General features: G+C 47.7%; 1 protein-coding gene across 3 annotated transcripts in view; it reads left to right on the top strand.

Moving 5' to 3' along the window:
• TSPOAP1 (TSPO associated protein 1) overlaps positions 1–27,321 on the top strand; it is a 66,111-nt gene extending 38,790 nt beyond the window's left edge. The window contains exons 15-30 of one of the 3 annotated variants that reach the window (XM_071765267.1): positions 425–534; positions 2,091–2,912; positions 3,430–3,581; positions 4,592–5,185; positions 8,110–8,406; positions 8,659–8,838; positions 12,057–13,181; positions 13,784–13,910; positions 14,014–14,165; positions 14,318–14,486; positions 16,480–16,551; positions 16,921–16,956; positions 17,210–17,313; positions 19,187–19,258; positions 19,814–19,942; positions 26,970–27,321. In XM_071765267.1, coding sequence (XP_071621368.1) covers positions 425–534; positions 2,091–2,912; positions 3,430–3,581; positions 4,592–5,185; positions 8,110–8,406; positions 8,659–8,838; positions 12,057–13,181; positions 13,784–13,910; positions 14,014–14,165; positions 14,318–14,486; positions 16,480–16,551; positions 16,921–16,956; positions 17,210–17,313; positions 19,187–19,258; positions 19,814–19,942; positions 26,970–27,182 — 4,354 coding nt within the window. In that variant the 3' untranslated portion in view covers positions 27,183–27,321. Of the gene's footprint in view, positions 1–424; positions 535–2,090; positions 2,913–3,429; positions 3,582–4,591; positions 5,186–8,109; positions 8,407–8,658; positions 8,839–12,056; positions 13,182–13,783; positions 13,911–14,013; positions 14,166–14,317; positions 14,487–15,141; positions 15,327–16,479; positions 16,552–16,920; positions 16,957–17,209; positions 17,314–19,186; positions 19,259–19,813; positions 19,943–26,969 lie in introns of those variants that run through there. The other 2 variants (XM_071765268.1, XR_011730119.1) reach the window with 2 other exon arrangements.
• The last annotated feature ends 560 nt before the right edge of the window (positions 27,322–27,881 follow it).

The following is a 27,881-nucleotide window of genomic DNA, read 5'->3' as shown; positions in this document are numbered from 1 at the left end:
CACATGAAATGTATAGTGCATATAAAACATAAAATAAGAGTTCAGGTCAATTAAAAAATGTGTACTTTAGAAATGCAGAGTCCTGCAATTTAGCTACTTGGTAGACTTAAACACAACAGGCACTCAGGTAATTTCAGTCTTTTCTTTTACACTTTCTTGAGTTGTTCTGATCTTTTCCTTCAGATGTCACAACACATCTTGTTCTGCTACTCAGAACAATATTCCTGGCAGTTAGTTGTACATGGAGTGATGTGTTATTAGTTATATATAAAACCATAAAGTCATGACCTTTGTCTGTGGTATTTGCTGTTGGCAAAAAGTAGATGCAGTCCCAGTGATTTGTAAGCAAGGTTGGTATCACAGCTTAAATGTGTGGTTATGGGAGTTTTACACAAAGTAAGTCTTCATATTGTAAATATTTCAGCTACAATCCTTTTGATGGGCCTAATGAAAACCCAGAGGCAGAGCTTCCACTGACTGCTGGAGAATATATTTACATCTATGGAGACATGGATGAAGATGGCTTCTTTGAAGGTGTGTTTTAGTAGATTGAAATGTGACCAAACTGCTGTGGAGAATTTATCTGTCTTAAAAAAAATAAATCAAACAAACAAACAAACAAAAAAAAAACCCCAAACAAGCAAACTAAAGAATTTTTAAAAAGCCCCCCCCCAAACAAGAAAAACCAACCAAACAAAAAAGCAACAAGACAAAGAAAAAACCCCTCCCAAAAAAATCCCAACCCCAAAAAAAACCCAAAAAAAAGAGAAGCACAAACAAAAAAGGAGTTTAATGAATCTTGAAGCCTCAAGATAAAGGTTTTCTGGCCACAGTTAGAGAGAAGAGAGAATTCTGTTGGAAAAGGGTTTATTTATGTCATGAATAAAGTAAGTCTTAAGGTGTGAAATCTTCATCTCGTGATTTCAGTGAGAGCTTTGCCACTGTTTTCAGCAGAACTCCAGGTTTGATCCAGTATGGTTCCTCTCTAGCCATGGAGAAGAACATGTTCAGCCCTGGGCACTTTCTGCAGGTGGTGTGGTTCCCTCTTCCCAGTGAGGGCACAGCAAGCCAGAGACCAGGCAGTTCTGTCCTTGATCACCTCTGTTCTTTTGGCAGAGTTTAGGGTAGGAGATAAGCAGCCCAAACTGCAGTTGTTCTGCTCTTTGGTGTTATACAGTGTCTCTCTTTTGGCATCTTTGAAAACACAATCCTGGTTGACTAATAAGCAGGTGGAACTGAACACAAGAGTTGTGAGCTGTTAATTTGTGATGAAGTTTTTTTGTGGAGCTGGCTGAGTGAGATGAAGGATCTTCATGTACTGAGGTGCTTTGCAAGAGCTGAGGCAAATGCATGCCAGGCTGCACTGCTTGCTCTTTGACTGTTCTGGCTTGCTCTTTCTCTTTTCAAGCTTCTTCTGTATTTATTTGTTTGTTTGTTTATTGTTTAAAGAATAAAAAGTCTATTCTTTACTAACATTTTCTGCTTTCCCTGCTTTCAATTGGTTTGCTATAGGGAGAATTTGAAAGGGGAAAGTCAGTGTAATTCCTACACACTGCTCATTTGACTGGGACTTGGTGGGTCTTGCACATAGCAAGTGGTGTCAGTCCTCACGGGTTCTTTTGGGACATCTGTGTCACAGAAGCTAGCATAACAAAGGAGGGAAGTGAAAAGAAGGCCAGAGCTGAATACAGAGCTGGAAAGATGGACTTTTTTGAGCAAATACTACAACCCCCCAAATCAGGATGGCTGAGAGAAGATGTAAAGTCATCCATCTCCATAGTTTGTGCAGGTTAGAAAGAGGCATTTAGGACAGTGGAAGAGCTGTGATGAGGAACAGGAGGATCATGAAGTAGGAAATACTGTTAAGCTTATTGCAGGAAACAGCTGCTTCGTTGGCTCTGGGATGTGTGGAGCAGTGAGTTGTCATCTAATTAGGGAGGCCCAACATATGCAGGAAACTTCACCAGGAGTGACCTCCCAGAGATGCTTTGCAGTGCAGTTCTGCCTTACCATAAGTGTTGTCATTCAAAGCTGGGTTGGAAGGCTGGCTGGTAGGTGCAGTGGTAACAGGTTTCCTGTTTTTTGTTTAGGGGAGCTGATGGATGGGCGGCGAGGGCTGGTCCCCTCCAATTTTGTTGAGCGAGTTTCAGACGATGACCTCGTGACGTTTCTGCCTTCGGAGCTGAATGATCTCACCCATAGTTCATACCAGGAGAAAAGTTTGGTCAGTGCAAACACCAGCAGTGGAGATAAGAGTGATTTCTCCACTGAAGAGAGTAGCATCAGCCCGTTGGCTAGTAGAGCAGAAGGAGACCAGGAGGAACCTGTTAGTCACACAGCAGTGCCTTACCCGAGAAAACTGACTCTGATCAAGCAGCTTGCCAGAAGCATAGTTGTAGGCTGGGAGCCACCACTACTCCCAGCTGGCTGCCCAGAAATACAAAGCTACAACATCTATGTGGATGAAGAGCTACGTCAAAATGTGAAGAGTGGCTTTCAGACCAAAGCAGTGATCGAGAAGCTGGATCTAAAGACAAAAGCTTACCGTGTCTCTGTGCAGAGCGTGACAGAGCGAGGCAGCTCCGACAAACTGCGCTGCACTTTCTTTGTGGGGCAAGATTTTTCCATGGCACCGACTATGCTGAAAGTCAGAAGTGTCACTGCCATGTCAGCAGAGGTCACGTGGCTCCCCTACAACAGCAATTACCACCACGCAGTGTATCTCAACGGGGAGGAATGGGACGTGACAAAACCTGGGGTCTACTGGTACACGTTCCACAACCTGCAGCCAAGCACTCAGTATGTTGCCAAGCTGGAGGCCCGGCCCTTGAAAACACCTTGGGAAGAGGTCCCAGAGGGGCAGGAGCAGGAGCAGAACTCGGCTGTGATACACTTCACTACCCCACTAGCAGGTACCAGCACAGTCATGCCCCATGCATGGAGTGCTCGGAGCAGCGTGCTCTGTCACCACATTGCTACAAAGCCTGGGGGAGAAGGGAAGCAAAGCTTGTTAGGTCCCAAAGCTTGAGATGCTGTATTGTTTTGTCTTCACGCTTTTCTTGCTTTGTTTTAAAAATGTATTCTCTCTTTTTGGTTTTCTTTGCTCTGGGGAAACCTCCCCTTGGCTGATTTGAGCAGCATGTCTCTCAGGCACGGGAGACCTGGTTTGCTATGACCTTGCTCTAAGGGATGCTGCATCTTGGCCTCAGCTACTTTTGCAAAGTTCTAATTTCTGTGCATTAAAGCTTTCACAGAACAAGAGCACCTCATTTTCAGTGGTTCTGTCTGTCATTTCCCCAAGACCAGCCTGCCTGTTTTAGGACAGTTGTGCTAAAAGTCCGTGGGAGTTTTCTCTTATTCTAACCAGTGTTTAGTTTTGCTTTTTGCTGTAGTCAGCTAAACAAGAGGAAAATCTGCTTGGTCTTGCAGGCACACCTGATGCTCCTTTGGATGTGCAGGTGGAAGCTGGTCCCTCAGCAGGGATCCTGGTTATCAGCTGGTTACCTGTCACCATTGATGCTGAAGGCTCCTCCAATGGAGTGCGGGTCACTGGTTACGCTGTGTATGCGGACGGACGGAAGGTATTGTGCTGGTGTTCCTGCAGGTGGGTGGCTGGAGGCTGGTGCAGGGGTAAGGGGCAGCTGCAGAGCCTCAGGACCTGGAAAGTTTGATCCAGTAAGCATGCCATGAGGAGGCACTGGCAGTCTTTGGCCTCAAAGAATGATATCAGAAAAGGGACGGTGCTGGGGCTGTTTGCTTTGACTGATGCAACACAAAGACATCTGTCCAGATTTTTGATGGGTTCTTGGTATAACTAAGCTGGGAAATTTCTGTGGCAGGATCCTTCGTTAGCAAGACTGGACAATTAATGTCAGCCTTCTGTGTCTTACCCTAGGTACTGGCTTTATCCTTGGGGAAGCAGTGAGCTCAGTGAGCAATGAGTGCACAGGGCATGGACAGAGTACAACTGCACAACCTTGCCAGCACCTGGGGCTTGTCTCTAGGGGGGTGAGATGTAGTTCCCCAGCCTGTTTTTAGATTAGGGACAGGCAAAGGGAGGGATGTACAAACATGACAGGGTCCAGTAGAAGTACTACTGGTAAAGAACTTCCAAGGATTAAAAGCAGCCTGGGGCCTTCTGCACACACGATGTGCCATTGGCTATGGGAGAGGAAAGCCACAGGTATTTAAAGGAGCACAGTGCAAAGCAGGGTGGTGCTGTGTTGGGTGATTCCTCTTTTACCATATTGATGGTTTTTCCACTACACAGGTCAAAGAAAAGCAGTGTGGGCAAGTAGACAAAAGGGTGGTCAAAAAGAGGAATGACCTTTAAGGTGTAGGGAACAAGAAGAGTTAAATCCTGGAGCTGGAAGGAATATAGTAATATTTTATAGAATAACAAGTTTCTGGAATGGTCAATGTAACAATTTCTCCTTACTGTTCATTATTCCCTGAAACTGAGCATAAGGGTGAGAATTCTGCACACTGGTTCTCAAGAGCTTTGGGGCCTTTGTTAACTGTGGGTTCAGGAACTATCATCAGAGAGGCTGAACTGGGTACATTAAATAATTGCTTCCTTTTTTGCTTACAGGCAATAGAAGTTACTTCTCCAACAGCTGGGAGTGTCCTGGTGGATTTGTCCCAGCTTCAGATGTTCCAGGTGTGCCGGGAGGTTTCTGTGAGGACGATGTCTCAGTATGGGGAGTCAGTGGATTCAGTTCCAGCCCAGATTTCCCCAGTTCTGCTGCAAGCCTCTCACTGCTCTTCACCTTCAAATTCTGCTGTTTCTGCCACTTTTACCTCTAGACTGCCCCGTGGAGAAGCCAGGTGCTCTCCTCCTGCTCGCAGCCCAGCCACACACCAGACAGCTGCTCCTCTGCTTCAACAAAAAGTTCCTGTTGATAGCTCAGATGCCAAACTGACTGATCTCCACTCCAGCCATGACAGCTCAGTGCAGTCTCTGCCAGAGAAAGCCTCTTTGCTGCCACAGCTCTCCTCTCCCAGTGTGCCCTTGGTGCAGGACTTAGGCATTTCCCCACAGGGATCAGATGCTGCAGGAGACAAGAAATGTCTGACAGTGCCTCCCCAGCAAGCTGGCAGCACAGTGCTCCCTGGGGAGGGCACAGAGCCTGTCTCATCAAGGGGAACAGAACTGCAAGGTCTGGGTGAAGGAACAGAGGTGCAGGTAAGTGCTTACATCTCCTGCCCAGTGTTGTGGGTGCTGGGAAGGAGGATGGATCATTTGGAGGAATGGAATGAAGTGTCACTGAGCAACTTCTTCTTTCTGTGGCACTGTTTTCTTTGGGCTATGATCCAGAGGTTTGCAAACTGTGGGGAGTACTGGGGGCTGGTGTGTATCCTGAAGAGCAGATGAAGCTCAGCACTTGATCACATGTGTGCAAGCAGGTCAGGAGAAGAGTCAGGAAAGCAAGACTTTGTCAGAGATAGAAGATGAAAAGGACATAATTCCTGTTGATGATGGCATTAGTGTTAGGCTGGCATTGCTGTGCTCTCTGACTTAGAGGTCTTCTTCAGTCAGGGTTTGCCTGAGGCACATGAGGCACTCCAGCACAGTGGAACCCTGAGTGTCCCTGTCTGGAGGAGAAGTGGCAAACTGGCTTGACATGAGGGATTTGGAATCCTGCAGGTGGGTGAGTGCTTTCAGGGCTTTTTTAGAACAGTGGGGAAGGTGTCTAAGAGGTCATAAGAAGACAGGTGAGTTGTCTCTAAGGTGCTTGCTCTGTGATGAGAGAAATGGGTAATGTTGGTGTGTGATCAGAAAACCACTTGGTAGATCCTGGGACTTGGTGGATAAGGAATTGGCTGGATGGTTGCACTTACAGAGTAGTGGTCAACAGCTTGTTGTCCAGATGGAGACCAGTGATGAGTGGTGGTCCTCAGGGGTCTGTACTGTTGAACTTCTTTGGCAGAGACAGGGACACAGGGACTGAGTGCACCCTCAACAGGTTTGCTGATGACTCCGAGCTCTGAGGTATGTTTGATGTGCTGGAGGGAAAGGTGGCCATCCAGAGGAACCTTGACTGGCTTGAGAATTGGACTCAGAAAGTTCAGCAAGGCCAAGTGCAAGGTCCTGAACCTGGGTTGGGGCAATCCCAAGCACAAATCCAGGCTGGGCAGAGAATGGATTGAGAGCAGCCCTGAGGAGAAGGTGTTGGAGGTATTGGTTGATGAACCTGACATGAGCCACCAATGTTCATTGACAGCCCAGAAACCAACCTTGTCCTGGGCTGCATCCCCAGCAGTGTGAGCAGCAGGGGAGGAAGGGGATTGTCCCCCTCTGCCCCACTCTGTTGAGTGCTGGGTTCAGATCTGGGGTCCCCAGCACAGGACAGACATGGAGCTGTTGGAGTAACTCTGGAAAATGCCATGGAGATGATCCAAGGGCTGGAGCAACTCTGGAGCCAGGCTGAGAGTTGGGGGTGTTCAACCTGGAGAAGAGAAGGCTGCAATGGGGAGACCTTAGAGCACCTTCCAGTGCCTGAAGGGGCTCCAGGAAAGCTGGGGAGGGACTTGGGACAAGGGCCTGGAGGGATGGGATGAGGGGGAAGGGTTTCCAGCTGCAAGAGGGGAGATTGCAATTGCATACAAGGAAGAAATTCTTTGTTGTGAGGGTGCTGAGCCCCTGTCCCAGGTTTCCCAGAGAAGCTGTGGCTGCCCCATCCCTGGCAGTGTTGAAGGTTGGATGGGGCTTGGAGCACCCTGGGCTGGGGGAGGGGTCCCTGACCAATGCAAGGGCAGTGGAAGTAGATGACCTTGAAAGTCCCTTGAACCAAAAATACTCTATGAAAAAGGATCTCTTTCTCATTTTGACCTTTGATGTCAGGGGCTCAAGGAATGTTAAATTCAGCATGACTTTATTAATTGTGGCAGAGTGAGCTTGCAAAGGCTCAGAGTTTGACAAAAGTGTGGAAGACTTCTCATAATTGTGGAGCATTGGCAGCTCTGTGAGCCCAAGGCCAAAGGCCAGATAAATACACAGAAGAACAGAGATGTTCAGTGCAGAATTTCACTCCTCTTTCTTCAACCCCTGGTCATTTCCTGCTCACAGTACCTCAGGTCAATTGTGCTTCATTTGCCCACATTTAGATGTCTGGTGTAGATGGCTACACGTGGGTGGTTGCTTTGCCTCCTTTGTAGTCAGTGGAGTGAAATGGGTGCTTCCAGGATGTAAATCATCCTTCTGGCTTCAGATGTGCATCTTCACTTGGCAATCAACAAAGAGAAACAGGGCAGAAGGATCATAGCTGTCAGATTAAACATGAGATCTAGACCTGTCTGGCTTTTGCCTGAGCCCAGGGGACATTTAGAAACCAGGCACTGCAGTGTCTTCATCTCCCTTAGGGTCCTGTAAATATTTTCAAGGTGTCCCTAGTATGAAAGGACAAGGTTGTGCTCCATTGCAACACATGGTGGAGGCTGCCATATGTTGGAGCAAGATCAGAGAAAGGGCTGGTGATGAAGGCCCACCTGCAGTACCCTCCTTGTTTCTAGGGTTTCAGTCCATCTCCTAGAGGTTTGCTTAAAACCAGACTGTACTGACTGGAAACCAGACAAAATTTAAATCTTCTGTAATCCAGTTTGGTGACCTAACCCTGAGCCTGTACAGTTGTACTCTGTGTGCATTCTTCATTAATTCCCTTTCACATCCCTTACCCCCTCCAAGAAGTGCTGGGGTAGTGTCCTCATCTCCAGCTCAAGCTAACCTGCAGGTTGCTGAGGGACATCCCTTTGACAGGTGAGGAATGGGAAATGACCTCCTTGTATAGCTTGGGCTCTTCTTGCTGCTCTAGAAATACACTTCTGGGGCTAACATGAGCCAGCTGTGGTGACCAGAGCTGCAGCAGTGGAAAGCTTGTGTTTCTGCTTGGAGCTAATGGCACTGAGGGGGTTGTTCCAGGGCTGAGCAGCCTTCCCAGCTGCAGATTCCCTGCCAAAATATTTATATGCCAGCAGCACAGAGAGTGCAAGGTGTTATTGTCAGGGAGCTTGGGGTGATAAGGGCACCCTTTTGGTGCACAAGTATTGCTTCATATCTCCCCCAGGTTTCATTGTTTGCAATGACCTTTTGCTTGTTTCTTTCTTTCCCAGATGGAGCAATCTGTTCCCAAAGAGCCAGAGCTGGAAAGCCCATCTAGCAGTAGCCTGCAGATACATCTGGAGACCTGCTACACGTGCTCTGTGGAGGAGGGACCAACAGATCCTGATGCTGAAAAAGAGGCAAAGGAGAAACACTTAATCCCAGAGCCTCCTCCCTCCTCCAGCCAGGCTGAGGGGACCGAGGGCACCTTCCCAGACACAAGTGTGGGTGGGAGCTGCTGCCAGGACTTCCTGAAGCTCTCCCCGAGCAAGGAGGTGATGAAGGAAATGTCCAGAGTGAAGAGAGAGGTGTGTTTAGATTTGATTGAATGTGGGTGGTGTTTGACACCCCCAGGTTTTACAGTCTTAGGCAGTCCTGTTGTTCTGCAGCTCTGGAGCATCTCTGCCAGTTTGTGTCAGCATGTGGGTGCACTGAGTGCTGCCCACTTTATTTTCTGCCTTGCTTTAGTTGCACGTGTGCTACAGAAAGGTGAAATGCTACTTTATTCCTGAAATGGCATCCCTTAGGGGACTGAGGAAATCTCTTTTACTTTTTGATAGCAAGAAGAAAAACTGTCTGAGATGGGAAGACGACAGCTGACCCTTTTTGCCGAGCACAACCGTAGTTCTGACCTTTCAGATATCCTGGAAGAGGAGGAAGAAGATGAACTGTCTTCTGAAGCTCTGGAAGAGAAGAACGGGGACCAGAGAGAGCCATGTTCCCAGGAGAATGTGGAAAAGGTAACTTGTAGCAGAGTGATGCTTGTGGGGAGCACCAGTGCAGCCATCCCATGCCATCAGCTCACAGGAGGAGGTGCCAGTCGCAGCCCAGTGCTCCCAGGAGTGCCTGGATAAGCTCCTGTCTGCTCTGCTTTTAATCCCAGTGCTGTCTCAAGCTAAAATCCAAATTCTTTGTGAGAGGGAAAGGTGTTTGTATGTAATGAATGTACCCAGGGTTTAATTAATTGGAAAAACAGTGTAACATGAACTTAAGAACCCAGGGTTAAAACTCAGTCCTGTTGATGTTGTTCTTAATACAGACAGAAATAGTGAACACATAAGAATCTGTGAAGTCCACCTGTCTGTAGACCCCACACCAGCCCACCTTTCCTCCTAGAGTGTGTCCCATTTTGGCTTCAGTCCTGCCAGTGCTCCTGTGTGTGAATAACTTGGTGCAGATTGTTTTGCTTAGGCTGTGGGGCTTTGCAGCTCAACTACTGCAACTGAGGAAGTGCTCATTGAGCTGATCTCAACTCATGAGATCAGGAATTGCATCTGTGACAGGTAATGTGCTTCCAGCTGTGTGACTGGGAAGTGGGATGTGATCATACAAATTGAGATGAATGTGGATGCAGGAAAGTACTGAGACTACTGAATGCCTGAGAAATCAAAGGTTTGCAGGAAATCTGATATAGCAAGAAAGCACCCTTGTTTTGTTTTCATGAGACCAAAGATCACTTGTTTGGTGCTCACCATGTGGCTGCTGGCCTGCAGGGTGGGATGTGTCTTCTGAGCACTGAATGATCATAGAATGGTTAGGGCTGGAAGGGACCTTAAAGACCATCTAGTTCCAACCCCCCTGCATGGGCAAGGAGACTTTCCAGGCTGCTCCAGGCTCCAGTCAGTAGCAGGCAGGGTAATGGTTCTGGAGTAAATGTGCTGCCACTTCTTTTCTCCTCTTGAAGGAGGTTCTGCTTCCCAGGTGGAGAGGTTGGACCTGCAGTGCAGTGTGTCAGGAGCTCCAGGAGAGTCTGGTGGCTGGATGTGCTGGGGCTGCCTGGGAGGGAGCTGCTGAGAGGTGCTGGGATTGCACTGGAGAAAAAAATGGAAGAAAAACAATTTCCCTGGAAGGAGAAAAGAGGAAATAAGAACAGACAAGAAAACCTTTCTTTGGCTCTTTTTCTTGGATGCTTTATTGGCCTGAAAGTGTTTGGGGTTTGGTTGTTTTTTGTTCTTTGGTTGGTTGGGGTTTTTTTCTGGAAAAGAGACAATGAAATCCCCCACACTTGTTCACTTGAGCAAACTGGTGTTTCCTGACCTGATCAAGTGATTGTGTTCTGTTCTGGCAGTGACCAGGGCGTGAGCAGCACAAGCTGCTGAGTGGGGAGAGGGCATCAGGGGCAGGAAGCTTCACAGCACAGAACTCCCAGCACTGCTTTATAAAGTAAAGGCAGATGGTGTCTGATGTGAGCTGAGTCTCAGCAGGGCTGTTGTCTATGATCTCAAGATTCCTCAGCCAACTCTATCCAGATTTTGGGGGATGAAAGAGTGGAGAGGTGCTGCTTTGAACATGTTTAACCTCAAATGAGTTGCTTAATTTCTGAAATCATTTATTATATTAAAACTCTAGAGCAAAAGCCACAAGTTTGTAAGCAGCTAAAGTTAGTCTTGCTGGACTTATTTTGTGGTTGCATTTATACATTTTGCATATTCCTAATTGGAGCTACCAAGGTAGGAGACTAAAGCACATGTCCTGTAAAGATAGCTTGAGGAAGATGGGCTTGTTTGGTCTGGCAAAGAGAAGGCTGGGGAGATCTTGTACCTGCCTACAGCTGTTTGAAGGATGATTAAAAGGATGGGAGAGCCAAAGTTATCTTGTTAGTTGCAGTTGAGATGAAAAGAGGCAGCAGTCATGAGTTGCTGTTTGGGAGGTTCATGTTGGAGATGAACACAAACCCCTCTCCAGGGTGGTGTTGCAGCCTTGGGACAGGTCCCTGGACTGGGGGGGGATGTCCATTTTTTGGTGTTTTCAGGCTTCAGCTGAGAAAAGACACTGAATTACTGGCATCAGTAATTGTAATCAGTTGGCAGCAGTCCTGCTGCAATTAGGAGATTGAGCTGGAGACCTTGGGAGGCCCCTTCAGCCAATTCTAAATATAATTCAAGACCAACTTCTGCTTGGAAAAAGTTACAGAGGTTGGAATAATCACTAGGCAGTTTACAACTGCCTTTTTCCTGCTGTGGTTCCATTTTTAATTATCTCTGAACAGTCCTGCTCATGCCTGTAGCTAAAAGCATCCAGAGCTACATAATGCTTTGTAAACTATCTGTAGATGTTTTTAGAACATGGGATGATATAATTTGTCAGGGAAGTTGAATGAGAGACCTCCAGAGGTATCTTCAGCATAAATTACACCATGCACCTGTGATTGTACCTTTTTATTTCAGTATAAATGTAGTAAGAGACAAAATATATGTTCTACAGTTGGTCCAAGACAAATTTTAAAATTCAGCAGCATTTTCCCCCAAATTTTCTGTAACCTGGTAGGTTCTTACCCAGCTGCAAGGGAAATAAAAGTTAGTGTGACCCCTTTGAGGTGAAGGGTTTTAATGTAAATACTTTAATGGGGCAACTTTCTTCTCCTGCCTTTGCAGGCAGTGACCTGCTGCAGAGCAGGACCTCAGCAGATGATGGGAAGGGCCTAGGGAAGGTCCTCCCATAGCAGCAGCATCTCCAGGGGGTGTCTGGCTGCACAGGGTCACTTCCTTCTGTTCCAGTACAAGGACAGAGAGGTAAGGCAGGACTGTGCTTGCTGGTGAGACTCAGCCCTGCAGAGGGAGGAACCCACTCAGCTCAGACGTGCAGTCAGCAGCCCTGGAGTAGCTGTGCCCCTTCTGCCCCAGGATCCCAGGCTGAGGATGCTGAAGCTGTGGGGAGTTAAGTGGGGCAGGATGAGAGGTGCTGCAGATCCTTGTGTGTGTAGAGCCAGAGGCTGGGAGGGAGCTCTTCATGCATTGGCTTTCCTCACTTTCCACTGCATTGCCCCTTCATCCGATGCCTTTTGCCAGAAGCTCCATTGCTCTTTTCCTGCTTGCTTCGCTGCAGACCACAGCTGCTGCTTCATTCTGCTGTGCTGGGAGGGAATCAGCTGTAACTTTGCCTCTCTTTTTAATGTTTATTTCCTTTCTTTTTTCCTTTGCTTGTCCTGGCTGTGACTTTTCTCGGGGGCTGGGTACAGATGGATCTTTGTGATACTGACAGCGATGAGGAGATTCTGGAGAGGATACTGGAGCTCCCGCTTCAAAAGAACCACAGCAAGAAATTGTTTAGCATCCCTGAAGTGACTGAAGATGAGGAAGAAGATGAGGATGAGAAGTGTGTTACGGAGGAAAAGGCAGGGCCTCAAGACTCCTTGGAAGCACCTACATGCCATTCAGGAAGGACAGGGAAGCTGCTCAACACCAAGGAGCTATCTCTAAAGGCAGATGGGAGTAATACCCCCAAGGATCTGTCTGTTCAGATCCTACGGGAGGAGCCTGGTGTTAAGGAGAGCAGAGGGGTTGCAGACCAGGTGACTCCTGCCTCTGTCCAACCAGCCTGGGGTCAGAAGAAGGCAAACTGGAACTGGGGTTACCAAGAGAACGATCCCAAGTCTGGAACTGGGACAAGTTCTGCTTGGAGTAAAAAGAAGGGAAATAATTCTCGAGAGAAGATGCGGAGTCGGCCTGAGATGGGTAGGAAGAGGCAGAATGACTTCACAGAGCACTGCAGTCGTCTGCTGGGTAACTGCAGCCAGATGGGAGGTGGGTTATACAGAGCTCCCAGCCTCAGGGAGGAGCTGAACGTGGTCAGCAGTGCTGGTGGTAAGGAGGGGTTTGATATGTACAGTCATGCCAGACAAAGCACCTTACGAAAAAAGCAGACTAAAGCAGTGATTTCAGGGTTTGCAGAACCTCCTGTGATGGCAACACACTGCTCCAGCCCCAGGAGCCTGGAAATAGACATTGAATATGACTCTGAAGACGATCAGGATTCGACCTGTGCGTTCCCTACTGAGAGCAGACAGTGGCCAGAAAGGTCCCAGGGCTGTCAGGGGGACTGGAGTGATTGCTCCAGTCAGTCTGAGGTTGCCCACACGGATGGCAGAAGGGACCTGAGCAGACCAGAGGTGATAGAAGAGCAGAGTATGGAGTGGGCTGGGTCTCCGAGCCGGCACCTGCAGTTCTGCCAGGAGAAGGAAGCACTGAGATGTGAGAGCAGGTCTGAGGAGCAGGACTGGGAGCTGGACTGTAAGTCACCTGGCTGGAGAAGGAGGCTCGAACATCCTTCGAAGGGGATACGTAGCACCTCCTTGCACAAAAGGGTTGGGTGACATTTCCTATTCTGGCTTTGAAGCAGCTTGCAATGGCATTAGCTTCCCTCTGCTTCCCTGGCCTGCCTGTATCTTGCTTTGTTCAGTGTTGTCAAGAGGAAGAACCCTCCTCTAGGATTGTCTGGAAGAATATATGAGAGATTCCGTAGTTCTGTGCTGCTCCATGGCTTTTCTTGTCTGAGCTGCTTCTGCTTTTCCTGCTGTCTAGCCGAGTGTCATCGATGCAGTATTCCTTTTCACACTGGGTCTTCCTCCCCAGGGCAGGAGGTTGTGTGACCCCAATGAAAGCCCCTGGTGAAATAAGCTGATTTGTGAAAGCTTCGTGTAGATGATGGCTTGCAATGTCATTGCCTCCCCTTGACATGCCCTTTCCTGCCTCCTCCCATTTACCAAGGGGATTGTCACTGGTGCCTGGCAGGGTGCCTGCCTGTACGTGGTTCTGGTTTCCAGCTCCCTTGGTGTTTTCAGCTCCAGAGTGTCCCTGAAGAGGAATGTTGCATTTGGATGCACTGCTCTTTGTGGAGTGCTTTTGGGCTGAGTGCTGGCTGGGAGAGGCAGAGCTGCTACTAACTCTTTGGTGGTTCCTGTTGCAGGCATCCAGTAACAGAGAGCGTAGGGGACAGGAGCTGCCTGGCACAGCTGCCTGGCAGGCTCCCAGCAGGAGAGGGAGCAAGAGCATAAGAAGAAGACAAATGCAGAAACCTTTGCTCCCTGGTTCAGGTGAGTGGGCAAGAGGGAGAGAGTTGGGGAGCAGGAGAGAAGACTTGGGGATGCAGGGGAGCAGTGCTGACGTTACCTCTGGTGTGTCCCCTGCTGCACACAGGTTCTTCAAGGAGCATCACTTCAGAACCCTCTGTTAATGATGATGGAGTTAGAATATTTGTGGCTCTCTTTGACTACGATCCTGTTTCTATGTCTCCTAACCCTGATGCAGCAGAAGAGGAGCTTCCATTTAAGGAGGGACAGATCCTCAAAGTAAGAGCACGGTGAACATCTATCTGGTGATCCAGGAGTAGCATAAGAGAGGCAGAGCCTCCTTCATCTTGGGAGTTTCCATACCTTCCCTTTCTCTGTGCATCTCAGTTCCTACAGCATAAAGACTCTCTGGCCTGTCTTTTTCCATGCAGGTGTGTGGAGAGAAGGATGCTGATGGCTTTTACAGGGGTGAATGTGCAGGAAGGGAGGGCTACATTCCCTGCAACATGGTCTCAGAAGTCCAGGTGGAGAATAATGAAATCAAGAAGCAGCTCTTAAAGCAGGGGTTCCTGCCCACTGACACACGGATGGAGAGCACAGGTACTGCATCTCCTCTGTGTGTGCTGTGCTGTTGTCAGCCTGTTTTCTGCTGAAATGTGGACAGCTTAGTACTGCTGTCAAAGCTGTGTAGGCAGTGCAGCCCATCCAAACCATCTCTAGGGCTGGTCCCCAGGATAGTAGGCTCTTGCAGTAGCAAGTGGGAAGGTCTCAATGGATGCAAGTGTTCTGAGGTCTCAGTTCATACCTGGATGCTGCAGCACAGCACTGCCCAAGGCTGCATTTGCAGCTGCTGGAGCTGCTCCTGTGCTTGAGGCATCATGTTTGTGAACTCAGCACAGAGTGTGAGGGAGGCTTGATCCTTGGTAGAGAAGGGGAAACAAAAAATCAGAACAGTTAAAGGACATGAACAAGAGTTTTCACTTCTGTGTTGTCTTCTTTACTTTGGGAGTCTGCAACTTAGCCCACAGGGGTGACCCTGCTCTTGGGTGAAAGAATCTGTGACTTGGGAGTGGAAGAACTTGGGGTGAGACTTGTGGGGAAGGAGAAGGAAGGGTGTGAAGGCAGCAAGGTAGGCAGTCAGGAATGTACAAGAAGCAGACCTGGTCCTTGGGCTCCTCCTTATTCACTCCTTGAAGTATGTGGTTCAGTGCTTTGTGTGCTGCAGAAACTTTTCTGTTTCTTCGGACTCACGTAGTCAGTGAGAGGAGAGGAACCTTCCCTGGTGTGTACCCCCACCCCAGCTCAGGCTGAGCCAGGCTGCTCTTCAGTGACTGTGAGCTGCCCAAGACTGCTGTCTGCACATTGATGTCCCAGTCCTTGTCCCTTGTCTTTCCTGCCTCACCCTGCACCTCCCTCTACTCTCTGCTATCAGTGGCAATTGTTGGCTGATGGCAAAGGTAAGCCCTGACATTGACTGAGCTGCTCCATTGCCTCTCACAGGCAGTGGAAGAAGACAGACAACCAACCCCCAACTCAAAAAAACACCCCAAACAACAACAACCAAACCCAAGAAATGAAAAAAGAAAGAAGCAGCAATCCAATCTGTTTCCATTTCCCTGCAGTGGGACCCAGGATCCAGCCCCAGAGCTGAGGGGCTGACAGTGCCCAACTTCTAAACGTGGGGCATGGGAAGGTTGAGCCTGAGGAGCAGAGGGGTGGAGGGAGGAGTCTGTTGCTTTCACTTTGTGGCTGTGGGATTTTTTGGGTAGGTTTGTGTCTTTTGACATCTCATGTCTAGGGGGAGGAGAGACTTAAGTAAGGCTTTTTTCTCACTTGAAGCATTCATAATGTTTCTCCTGCTTGTACCCTCTGTGCCTGGAGATGGCTGGATGCTTGCAGTGGCCTTTGTCCCCACAAGGCTTTCTGTCCCCTGCCTCACTGCATACTCTTGGGGTAAAGGAACTTAATCACACTGAGGCTTCATGAAATGTAATGGGTTTCAAAGTGTTCAGGAGTGTGGTGGTAGTGAAATAGATGCACCTAATGTTTGCAAAGAGTAAACCTTGTTGCCTTAGGCAGCTGGCAGTGTGCATCCCTTTTCCTGCTGCCATAAACCCCCATTACAGGCTTGTTACTCAGAAATCTGTGAACCCTTCTGCTGAGTCAGCTGGGGACTTGTCCAGTACTGACCCTGCTCTGTGTGGAAGCCTTGGCTGGGGACCCCCCAGATCTCTTCCCACCTGGGTGGGTTGATGGGGTGCACATCCCCTCACATATTTCAGGAGTGAGCAGTACAAGGTTTTGTCTTATCCATGTGATGCTGCTTCTGAAAGATGGAGCACAGTGAAGTTTGTACTGGGATAGGGCTAACAGGCATAATTATGGTGTGGATTTCTGTGTGAGGCTGGGATGTGGATCATGCCTTGTCTGAGAAGTGGAGAATTAGATTTTGCCCTTTGAAATCAGTGTCTGCTTCCCAGGGGAGGCACATCATGCTACTCTGTTGCCTGTTCACTCTTCAAGATGCTTTTCACTTTCTGTTCACTGTCTGTTTCTCTTGTCTATTTATTTGCTTTTTTGGATTTTTATGAAGGAAATGGCACATTTTCTCCACCTCCACGCCGCCAATCCGTCCCTCCTCCAAAACCCAGACGCTCCAAGAAAGGTCTGTGTCACCCACTGCTTACCTTTGAGTTTTGCAAAAGGATTACAGACTGCATTGAATTTTTATTACTTGCTTACAGGACCCTCAGATGTTTATGCAACTGCTAGGAAGTGGAAAGAGAGCCCATCCCTGTGCTGGTGTTAAGTTTTTAACAACAGTGATGTCTTTTTATAGTTTTGGAGCTCAACCTCTGCTTCTTGTTTTGTCTCTGAGTAATGGTTACTGGTTACTTTTGAGTTGCATGAACATTTTGCTTCAGTTGTTTACTGCCTTGGTCTTTGTTCTTTTTCTTGTTGTTTGCCATTTGTGTTGTGTGGTCACTGTTGAAAGATGAGCTGTCTCTGATAAGATATTTTCTTCCCCCAACAGGGCTGGATAAACAGGAGAAGTCCCGGTCTCATTCAGGTGAGAATTGTTAGGGTTTTTTTTCACTATGAGTAAGTAATGCATGATGGTAATACAGATGTGTTTTGGGGTCAAGGGCCAAGCAGTGCTGCTTCAAAGCCCTGTAAGAACACAGTCATTCACATGAGAGGTTTAGTTCTTCTAATTTAGTAGTGGCCTTGGACTAAACAGGAGTGTTTTGAAGGTTCTGTGATTTGGGGTTTTGTCCTAGAACTCCCAGCTCAAGGTATTTGGTTTTATTTTTGTCCTGCAGGACAGAAGGATAAAGGCTCTGAAGCTGAACTGCTGACTTCTCGAAGCATGGTGGCTGTGTTTGACTACAACCCTAAGGAGAGCTCTCCAAATGCAGATGCAGAGGTAACCACCAGCTGCTCCCTGCTAAATCTTGGATAGGTTTCTTTTACTTCTCTCTTTTTTTTTCCTTCTGTCCTGAGGCACTTAGCACTTTGGTGAAAACAGAGGCAATTCTAGCTTGGCAATATTACTTATAAAAAAGGGGTTGGCTGAAGTCATAAAATGTAGAGTTTACTGATAGATTCTTGAATATCTTCTCTGATAACAGTGTTCAGTTACCTGTGAGGAATCAAGCAATGTGCCCCTAGTGGTTTTCAGAGTGTGTCTCAGTGAAGCTGCAAACACTTCATGGCCTCAGAGTTATTAGACATGGCCTCTTGTTATTAGACAGGACTAAGCAGATCTGGGGCAGCAGAAAGTAGCTCCTGCTGTTACCAGCTGATTCAGGGCACACTCTGGTAAAGCAAAAACCAGCTTAAGGGTTTGAATGGACTTCTGATACTAAAGATGAGCATGTCTTGGAGCATGTCTTCTGCTTTAAATACCTGTGTAGGTCTCTGTTCAAGCAAGAAGGTTTAGCTCCAATGTCATGGACAAGTCTCCCCAGTTCCTGCTTTTCAAGCAGTCCCTACATCTAATCCAAATAATTTTTTTTTTATAAGTCTGTTCAGGTGGAAAGATTGCAATGCAGAACCCTTCCTGCAAAAAACCTTTTAAAATTAGAACATGCTTTGTTCTCTCTCCCTCTGTAGCAGTGTTGGTCTACTCTGAGCCAACATAAACATGAGGTTTGGATTCAGATTCTTTTCTTGCACCCAGAAAGGAGCACGTGGCCAGGGGGTGGCACAGGCCAGGTAATGACTGCCTCCCAAACTGACTGGCTCCTGGGCATGGGTGCTGGATTATCTTGGGAGAGGTACAGTGAGAGGATGCATCTGGCCAAAGAACACTCTTGAGACCTTTCCAACAAGAACCTGACAAGTTTTTTGCAGTGATTTGGTCTTTCTAGAACTTTGGGTAGAACTCAGATTATTGAAACAAACTGGTGCAGTTCTGTTGCACTGTTGGAGGTGTTCCCCATTCACACTTCCAGAATATTTGGTCACCTGTTCTGCTAAGAAGGCTGGAGCTGCTCTGTGTGAACTTGCACCAAGGCATCAACTGTGCTGTTCTATTTCCCTGCAAATATGTTTCTGCTAGGAGAAATTCACAGCAAACAGGAGGAACCTGCAGCTTCCAGAGATACCTTTAGTACTAGGGGAATAATGTAAATATTTTAGAGGTGGTCTCTCCCACCTCACACTCTGAAGTGTGCATATAAAGCCAGGGTGTCTTGAGTGGGACACAGCCTGTGTGGAATTCCATCATTTCTGTCTTAGAGCAGCTTTCTTTTTGTGGTAATTGGGCTGTTTCTTCCATTAGAAGTCTGCTAACACCTCTGTCTGTTGTGCTCCATAGCACATGCTGGGATGGCTGACAGGACAGAGCCATGGGATCAGGAAGGGTGGGGTGTGTTGTGTGTTCTGTTCCCAGGTCAGATCTTTCCCTCTGGATCCATTCCTGTGACTAATCCCTGAGCATGTCATATGGAACAGGACTGACCGAGGGGCAGGATTTAGTGCTTACATTTAAAGAAATAAAAGTTATTTCTGATGCTTGTTCAGCTTGTTCTCAACAAACCTTCCCAGAACATGGGGTAGGTACTATTTTGAAGCCCTACTAAAAGTGTTTTAAGAAACAGACTTTGCTCTTAATTTATGAAATGCTTCATTAGCACTGAATTCCTCTGGTCACTTGCTTGTTCTGCAAGTCCTAACACAGTGGCCTCCTGTCCCCAGGGTGAGATTGTGCAAGAAGGCTCTTGTGACCTTTTATTTCTGGTGAGAAGCTGTGGGCAGTGCTTCTCCTGCCACAGTTGTTGTTCTTCTCTTTGCAGGCTGAACTGACCTTCAGTGCTGGGGACATTATCACTGTGTTTGGGTCCATGGATGATGATGGGTTCTATTATGTAAGTACAGGGGTGGGGAAGGTCCTGGGGACACATCTGAAAACCCTTGAGTCCATCTAGTGGCAGGAGAACAGAAATGAGGACACAAAGTATTCTGATTTGGGGAAGCTTAGTTTGCAGCTCTGGACCTTCCTGAGCATTGAGGCTGTGCCTACAGGGCATTGTACCAGTCATACCCCCTTCTGGAAAAAAATAAATACCAGAGCAAATCAAAGGTCTTTAGAGATATTGTGGCACAGTCCTATTCCAGTTCCATCTAGGATTGCAGTGGAAACTTTTTGAGTTTGTAGAAGTGACCATGTTGCTGGAATAGATTTGTCATGGCTCACTGCCATCTTTTCTTACTTTTTCTCTCCTGGGGTTTAACTCTGAATTGTTCCACAACTAAGCAAGAATTGGAGTAATGAAATTTGCTGAGGATCCCTCCAACACAAGTGTGTTCCTGGGCCTCTCTCAGCCCCCAGCCTAGTCATCTCTGCATGGAACTTCTCCTCTGTTGATTATTTCTCCCTCAGCCAGGAAACCTGATATGGGAACTGAATATTGATCTTGCAGGGAGAGCTGAACCAACAGAGAGGGCTTGTCCCATCTAACTTCTTGGAAGCTGTAACTTCAGAGGGAGGCACGGTTGAGGAACTTCATTCAAAGGATAAAGAAGCATTTCTGCTGAGTGCTGAGAGCCAGGTAAGGTTGTGTGACTGCCTAGTACAGGCATCCAGACTGTCCTGTGGCTGGAGGCTGGGCACTGCACAGCATGCAGCAGCTGATGGAATCATTTAAATTACTGCATGCAGCTCACTTCATCCCATGGGAGATGCTCAGAAGTTTAGAAGGGAGTGCTAGGAGCTATTCTTGAATATTTGCCTATAGTGCAAAAGCAGAAACAAAGCAATAGCATCCACCTAGGCCTCAGTCTCACTATGGTCAGGTGAGCAAAGAGCAGGTCCCAGCAGCAAATTCTTTAGATCCATCAGAAGGTCAGTGATGGAATCCTGCTGCAAGCAAAACAGTTCAGCCAGTTCCCCAGACACACAAAAATCCTCAGATGTGCTCATATCCATGCCAGAGAGTTCTGGAGTTACTGACACCCAAACACCAATGCTTCTCCACACATCCTGAGTTAGATACATCTTAATCCAATCCAAGGTGCTTCCAGATTAATTCAAAACAGTGGGAATTTTCCCAAACCAAGCTGTGCTTTGGAAGCATCCCACAAATACAGGCAATTCAAAGGCAGAACCTAACCCCTTGCAATATGTTATGGGTCATCTGCCAGGTTCACTCTGTCCTCAGAGGGTGAGGCCAGAAGTCTGGCAGCTCCTGGACCTCAGTGTGCTGGGTTGTTGTAGGCAGTGGGAGCCAGGGAGGGAGCAGCCTAGTGCCAGCACACATGTACTCAACCTTCAGTTCTTCTTGGAAGGTTATTGGCCCCATCAAGTGGTGCCAGACCCACAAAGTGTGTAAAAGCCAGATTGGCTTTGGGCCAGTCCATAAGAAATTATATGGACCTGAATCCTCTTCCCTTGGCTTCTCCTGCTGGTATCACCCTGGCTTTCCTGCTCTCTGCAGCGTTCCTTGTCTTGCTTTTTGTGCTCAGCTCTTTCTTTTTTCTGTACCCATTTCCCGTTTTTATCTTCAAATGCTGCCTGAGCTCCCTGAGGCTTCACCTGCAGCCCCATCTCCTGCTCCCAGGCATTTCAAGCTTTCTGGGGAGAGGCTCAGCACCACAGCCTGATGCTGCCTTAGCAAAGCAGATGACAGGCCTGGCTCAGACACGTTTGTGGGAAGCCTGCTGGATCATCTTCTAAACTCAGAAGTTGTCTGGGTCCCCTGTGCTTTCCTGTTTAGGAGACTCTGTCCCTTTGTTCCCAGCCCATCAGTGCTGGCCCTTGCTGGGCAATCACTGGTTAATGAACTATGAGTACCAGGGCTGAAGAGCCCAGAGGTGACACAGGTCTAACTTCCCTGGGAGGAAAGAAGCACTCAGAGAGGGGTTTTTTTTCAATTTCTCTCTCAGAATTACTTCCTCTTCCCAAATTATTAATCTAGTGGGGCAGAGAGTACTCTCCTCTGGGAGACTTGAACCCTTAAAATGAGAACAGGTTGAACTCAGAGTGCAGCTTATGGCAGATCTGACCCCTCTCCCCAACATCTCCAGCAACAAGAGCCTGTTTCTGATGCTTGGATTATTATTCCAGCCCCAGCCTGGGGTCCCCCAGAAACCATTGGGAAATTAAAGTAAGCTCCAGGGCTCAGAGAGCTGACCTTGCAGGTGTGAAGGGTCTGGTTTATCTAATTGTGTATTATTAATGGTGAGTAAGAGAGGAAAGTGGCTGATAAACAGGGTAACATATACAACAAATCTGCCCTTATTTCAAGAATCCTACTTGCATCCCTGTCTTCTCTTTTGCTGGTGAAGAAACTGACTGCCAAGTCTCTGTGGGTGACTGTTCCCCTGGATGCAGCAGTTTGGCCCCTGTATGCTCAGGGCTGGAAGTATTTTTCCTGTGGTTCATGACACCTTTTTTTTTTTTCCCCCTAACAGAAGTGACTTGTAATAAAAAAAATCCCATATAAAATAGAAATGTTTCTGATTTTCTTGTCCTTCATATTTCTTATTTTCATATTAAGGGTTGGACTTGATGATCTCTGAGGTCCCTTCCAACCCAGCCAATTCTATGATTCTCCAGTTCTCTGCCAGAGATCAAACAGAGATCCAATCCCCCTGCACTGGCTCTGGCTCTGCAGGGCAAGGAGCCATTGCCTTAGGTCAGGATTGATTTGATATTTTTGGTACTCAGCTGGTCCAGGAACTGCTGTTCTTTGCAGTCTGAAGTCTGGGGACTTGGAAAATTCAGTTGATCATGATTAAGCCAATTTAATTTCAGTGGGAATTCACATTAACTGCCTGGGTTTGATTTCATGTTTGCTCCTTGTGTCTGGTGAGAGCCTGCAGCCTGTCCTGCTGCCTGCCTGCTTCCCCAGGAGCCCTGTCCTGTCCTGTCCTGGCTGTCAGTGTGCAGTCCTGCCTCCTGCCTCTGCTGGGCAATCCAGATCTACCTAAACACCTTCCAAATGTGAAGGGCATGTTTGCTCCCTTTTAAAAGCAGTACATTTGCCTTGCTTGTAGGCAAAGTTGTGTTACCTACACTTAAGTATCTGTAGTGATTACCTTGGAGAGGCAGAACCTGAGCACACTCAGCTTTTAGCTCTGTCACAGCAATGTCACAGCATCCCTGCTTATGGGCAGAACATCTTATGGAGAAGCCAGGCACATTCAGAGAGCCAACCCTGAGCTGGAACAAACCCTGCCTGGGGCTTTCCAAACACCACAACATATTCACCCTCTGGAATTAAGAAACTTGCTTGTTCAAGTGTGTCATTGGCACGTACAGTGCACACAGAAGCACCTTTGCTGCTGCTTTTGGGGCTGGGGAAGTGGGCAACAAATGCAACCAAAGGCAAAAGCTGTGTGGCAGAACTGGAGAAGTGTTATTTGAGTCTTCTGAAGGGCAGCATTGGCAAAGCAGATTCTCATCTCAGTGAGCAGTCCCAGCCTGAGCCCCAGGGGCATCTGTACCCAGCACAGCATCCTAGCAGAGCTTTGGACTTGCATTAAACCCAGTTCTAATCCTATCAGAAGCTTCTTCAGCATGATCATGAGTGGTTTTTAAATTGCTTGTAACTTCTTGGATTTAATGATTTCACCCTGCCTGTTTTTCACACTTCCCTTCTCCCTGCTGCTATGATCTGAGAATAACAACAATTTACTTTCCAAATTGAATGGGGGGAGGTGGATTTGGAATTAGTTCCAAGTGAATCTTAAACTGCTAAAGATGGTGAAGCAGTTTAGCTTTCAAACTGACAGCATCTGGGGGTTAAGATTGAGGAGTAAAAAACCACAACACATAAAGGAGGATCCAAGAAGTTACAGTCATAAGCTCAGCCCTGAAAGACTCCTGCTCACCAGCTTAGCAGTTGCTTTAATGCTGTGGCTGTCAGATGAGTATTTTTGCATCAGTAATCTGCAGTTTCTGTCAAAGACTGATTGTAAAGCACTTCAGAAAGTGTTTGATTCTAATTGATTTCATGTATTTATTTCTGCCTGTGTTATGCACCTGTGATGGTTCTTTTCTTCAGAGAATGAGGAAGAGAAGAGTCCAGTGATAGATATGAATGATACATAGAGAAAGCAACCATGTAAGTTTGTGTGAGAAGACCTCTTCAACCTCCCACCCAGCCTGGCATATTCAAGGGTTTTGCACCTGTAGCTTAGTCCTTTTCTTGTAGTTTGACAGGCTGGTTTGGGGCTCTGCTAGCAAGTCCACCTTCAAATCCTCTGGTGCCAGATTGGTTCTGTGTTAAAGACAAGCCATGGGCTGTTCAGCACATGAAGTGAAATTGTTTGGAACAATTATCTGGTGGTTTTGGGGACTGTGATGTGACTGTGCTGAATTTTGAGGTTTAGAAAATACCTGCTTTGTAATTCAGCCTGGCTTTTCTACCATTGATGGAGCACCTCAAAGCCAAAGTTTTATTTGGCCTTTGCAAAGTCCTTCTCAGGCTGAGCACACCCCGTATTCAGCCTGTGTTTTTTTCTTCTTGATTTTGCACCTTCCTGAGTATAGTCCTGAAAAACCCCTGCACACCATCAGCCTTGGCAAGTAATAACATTTAGTCCCTAAAACCAACCTTGTGTGGGTAATTGTTCTACCTGATAACACTTAAAGAAACAATTTGGGGGCTGGGAGGTGAGATCTCTGGTTTTGGGGGGCAGTGGGAGCAGATCTGCTTTCTTCTTAGTTTCAAACATGGTTTTCCTGAAATTGTGCAGATCAGTAGTACTGGAGACAGCACTGAAAACCACCCCTGAAAACTTAACATGACTTTGTTATCAACCCTGATAGATTTTATCAGGATCTTGACAGGACAATTTCTCCTTTGTGTTTCTCTTAGGGAAGAAACCCTAATTTTAGTATACATTTGTGTCTTACCAGCTGAATCCATGAACTGATTCTGTTGCCTTTCTGCCATATGGAGAATCCCTGTATGTGCCTGTGTGTGTGTGAGTGCCTCTGTGTGTGGGAATCTGCCTGGGCATCACCTGCAGAGCTGGGAATGGGCAGCACTGCCAGCCATGGAGTCAGGAAGCTGCCAGTCCCTCCTTTTAACTCTTCCACTCCTAACATCAATCCTGTAGTAAGGATGCTGCAGGAAGTAATTGGGACATTTGCAAGTTGGTCTGGGTACCTTCCTCTCAATTGCAGATAGATTTTCATGCAGGAGAAATAACACAAGGTTTGCTGGACCACTTAAGAGTTGCCCTAAAATTGTCCCACCTCTGACAGAAAAGTGATTTCAAGGTTGTTGAGCTTCATAGGGGAGATAACTCTGTATTTGTTGGTCAGACCCCTTCTGATATTAGCCCAATGCTGTTGTGCATTTTATTCAAGGAGTCAAGTTCATGCACAGTGCATGAAGTTTCTGGAGCTCAGTAGGCTACCAAGTTAGCCCTCATTTGTCTTCCTCTGCCTCCATACATCCTGCACTGCTGGATGAAAATGGTTACTCTAAATTCATTCAGGTTTATTTCCAGACTTCTCAGAACAGACCAGCCTTGTGGCTTGCTTGTGTGTGCTCTCAGGAGACACAGAGACTGCAGCTGATGCTGCAGCATTAATCAGAGCCATGAACCTGGAAGAACCTGGAAGACAGAGTGCAGCTTTTCCAAGAGCCAGGCTGGGCCATTGAGCCCTCTGCAGCACCCTTGGCAGCACATCTGGAGTCACAGAAGTGCTTCTGAAAGTGTGTAGAACAAGATTTCCTGGTGAAACACTGTGAGTTCAGGAAAAATCAACTACTTTATTGCTTCCTGTAACAGGGAGATGTACAGAGCAGTTACATCTCTGTCCCTGTAGCCAGAGACCTTAGCTGAGGTAGGAGGCACTGCTGGCACTGTCACTGGGACAGCTGAGGTGATGCTGCAGCTGCCTCTCAGTGTTCTGGAGCTGTAAGGAGCAGTGTGCTCACACCAAGCCAGAGCTCTCTGAAAACCCTGCACTGCTCTGTCCAGAGAAGAGGTTTCTGCTCCTCTCATCCCAGAAGTGTCTTCCTGCAGCAGAGTGAAGTGACTGGAGCACAGCCTGGGGGGGGGGAGATGTCAGACAGGAGGTGGGGTGCTGATCAGGATGCTGGAGCAATGCTGCTCGTGCTGTTGACCCCAGGAAGCTTCAAACCCACTGCACATAACCCATGATTATGCCTTGGTAATGACATCTTTGCTCTTCAGCAGTTCCACCCCTGGCAGAGCATCCTGCTGCCCATGTCACCAACTCATCTTGAGCTCTGGGGGCTTGCTGACCCTTAGGGGACATGCACTCAACTCTTCCTCAGTGGGACCCAAGCAGAGAGGTGATGAGGGTGTGATGTTCCACAGCTCCAGCCACCCTCATGGTGTGTTTTGGGTAATGCCAAGATAGGATGTACACCCAGGAGCTTGGAAGATGCTGGCTTGTGAAAGCTGGGTGGAAGAAAAGGCAGTGGGACAACAGCTCTCTGAGGCCTCTGAAACCCAGAGCTGATGAATTTCACAGCTTCTTGGGAAAGCTTGCCCTGCCAGGTTAGAAGTGTTCAGTCTGGACACCTAAAACCAGCAAGAGGAGGTCATGGGAAGAATGCTGCTGGGAACTGTCCTGCCATTAAGTCTTTTGACAAGAGGAAACTGAGCCCAGGCAAGGGCACTTGCTGAGTTCTAGAAGCCCAAAGTAGTGGCACACAGTGCATCATTTGGGACTGTGGACCCCAGGTAACATTCTCAGATGTTTGGGTGACTGAGCAGCACATGCCAGGCACTGTGTGCCACTGGATCCAAGACTTCTCCATGTCCTGCTCCATCATAAACTTTTTCTTCCACTGCAGAGCATCAGACTTTGCTTTCTGCCCCTCCTCTGATCTGGTGCCTGCTGATCAGCCTTGCAAGACTCTGAATTTCTCTTCTTACCCTGACACAGAGCATGACCACTGCTGCAGAAGGCTCCTAGCTTAGCCAGCCTCCTTCAGCTTCCAGCAGGGATAGAATCACAGGATTATCAGAGTTGGAAGGGAGCTCTAGAGATCATCTAGGCCAACTCTCCCACTAAAGCAGGATCACCTAGAGCACATTGCACAGGACTGCATCCAGGTGGGTTTTTAATATGTCCAGAGAGGAGAACTTCTGAAGGTCTTGCACAGCCCGTGCTCTCATGAGGTTGTTTGGGGTTTTTTTGCCCATGTCCTGTCTCTTCTCCCACAGTGTGCTGGGAGCCCAGGAGACTCCCCCAGACAGGCACCCAGTGGGTGTACATGGATGCAGCAGGATCCAGCCCTGCTCTTGGGAGAGAGGGGCTTCACTTCAGTGGCTTCAGCTGTGGAACAACATCTCTTACCAGGCCCTCAGAGGGGCTTTTCTGCTGTCTGCTTCTTAGCCTGAAGTTAAGGAATGTCAGAATGTCTGAGCTCTGGCAGGGCCTGGGTAGTGAGTACAAAAAAGCTTAAATCCCCTGAAACTTCCTGCCAGGCTCTGCCACTGCATAAAGCAGCTGAGCCATGGAGGTTGAGGGATGGACTGGTGGGGAGAAGGCAAGTTCTCTGCCTGAGGTTTCTGTTGCCATGTTGTCTTACATCAGCACTAACTTGGGCTTTTTTCTTTTGTTTTCTCTTTTTCCCACTCCAGTTAAATCCAGATGGGTCTGTTGATCAGAGTGACTCCTCACCAACTCCTGCTCTACCACCTTCCTGCCTTGTCATGGGTGAGCAATGTCCAGAGCAGGCATCACTGGCTGCTCTCAAAGGCAGTGATGTATCTGGTCAGAGCAAAAAGAAGAGAGGCTTCTTCATCAAAGGAAAAAAGTTCTTCAAAAAACTTGGGTCCAGTAAGAAAAATTAACAAGGGATTTATTGTTCTTTAAAGACTGTCTGTGCAGGAGAGGCCCTCTGCAATAAGCTGGTTAGAGTATTTTCATAGGGAAAAGTGTATGTTGAAGAGAGAAAACTTTGGGTCTGTGAGCTGTGGTCCCTGCTGAGAGCCCAGCTGTGGGCTGGGTGAGCCCTCTGAGCTGTCTCAGCACTGGGCTGGGTGAGGCCTCAGCTCCAGGATGCAGCTACTTGTGCAGTGGTGTGTGCTGCTCCACCCAGCCCTCAGTGCACAGTTTCCCTGTAAATATTTCCATTTAGAAACTATATTCTGGCTGTAAGTTAGCTATATGGCTTTTCCCAGCAGAGCCCCAGCCCCTTAGGAAGAGATCCCTTGTACTACACACCCTGGTATTTCTCTGGTCCAAAGGAGGTTGTGTCATCTCCTTCACTCCCTGCAAAGAAAATTTGCACTTTTCCATTCCCACTGATCCCCTTTGCTGTCTCTGGGTTGACAAGTGAGTTATTTGTACTGTAATCCTGTAAATATGCAGCTGTGCCTAGGAGCATCCCAGGCTGCCTCAGCCATGGTTCAGCACGAGGGGGGTCCTGGGGAAGGGGTTTGATCCTTCTGCCCAGCAGGTGGGCTGCTGTGAGCTGCTCTGGGCTGGTTCACCTTGACCACAACACTGGCTGGGGACTCTGCCTTATTTATTTATTTATTTATTTACCT

This window comes from Heliangelus exortis, chromosome 21, assembly GCF_036169615.1.
Source record: "Heliangelus exortis chromosome 21, bHelExo1.hap1, whole genome shotgun sequence".
Lineage (NCBI taxonomy): Eukaryota > Metazoa > Chordata > Aves > Apodiformes > Trochilidae > Heliangelus > Heliangelus exortis.
This window is presented reverse-complemented; position numbering and strand designations above follow the sequence as displayed.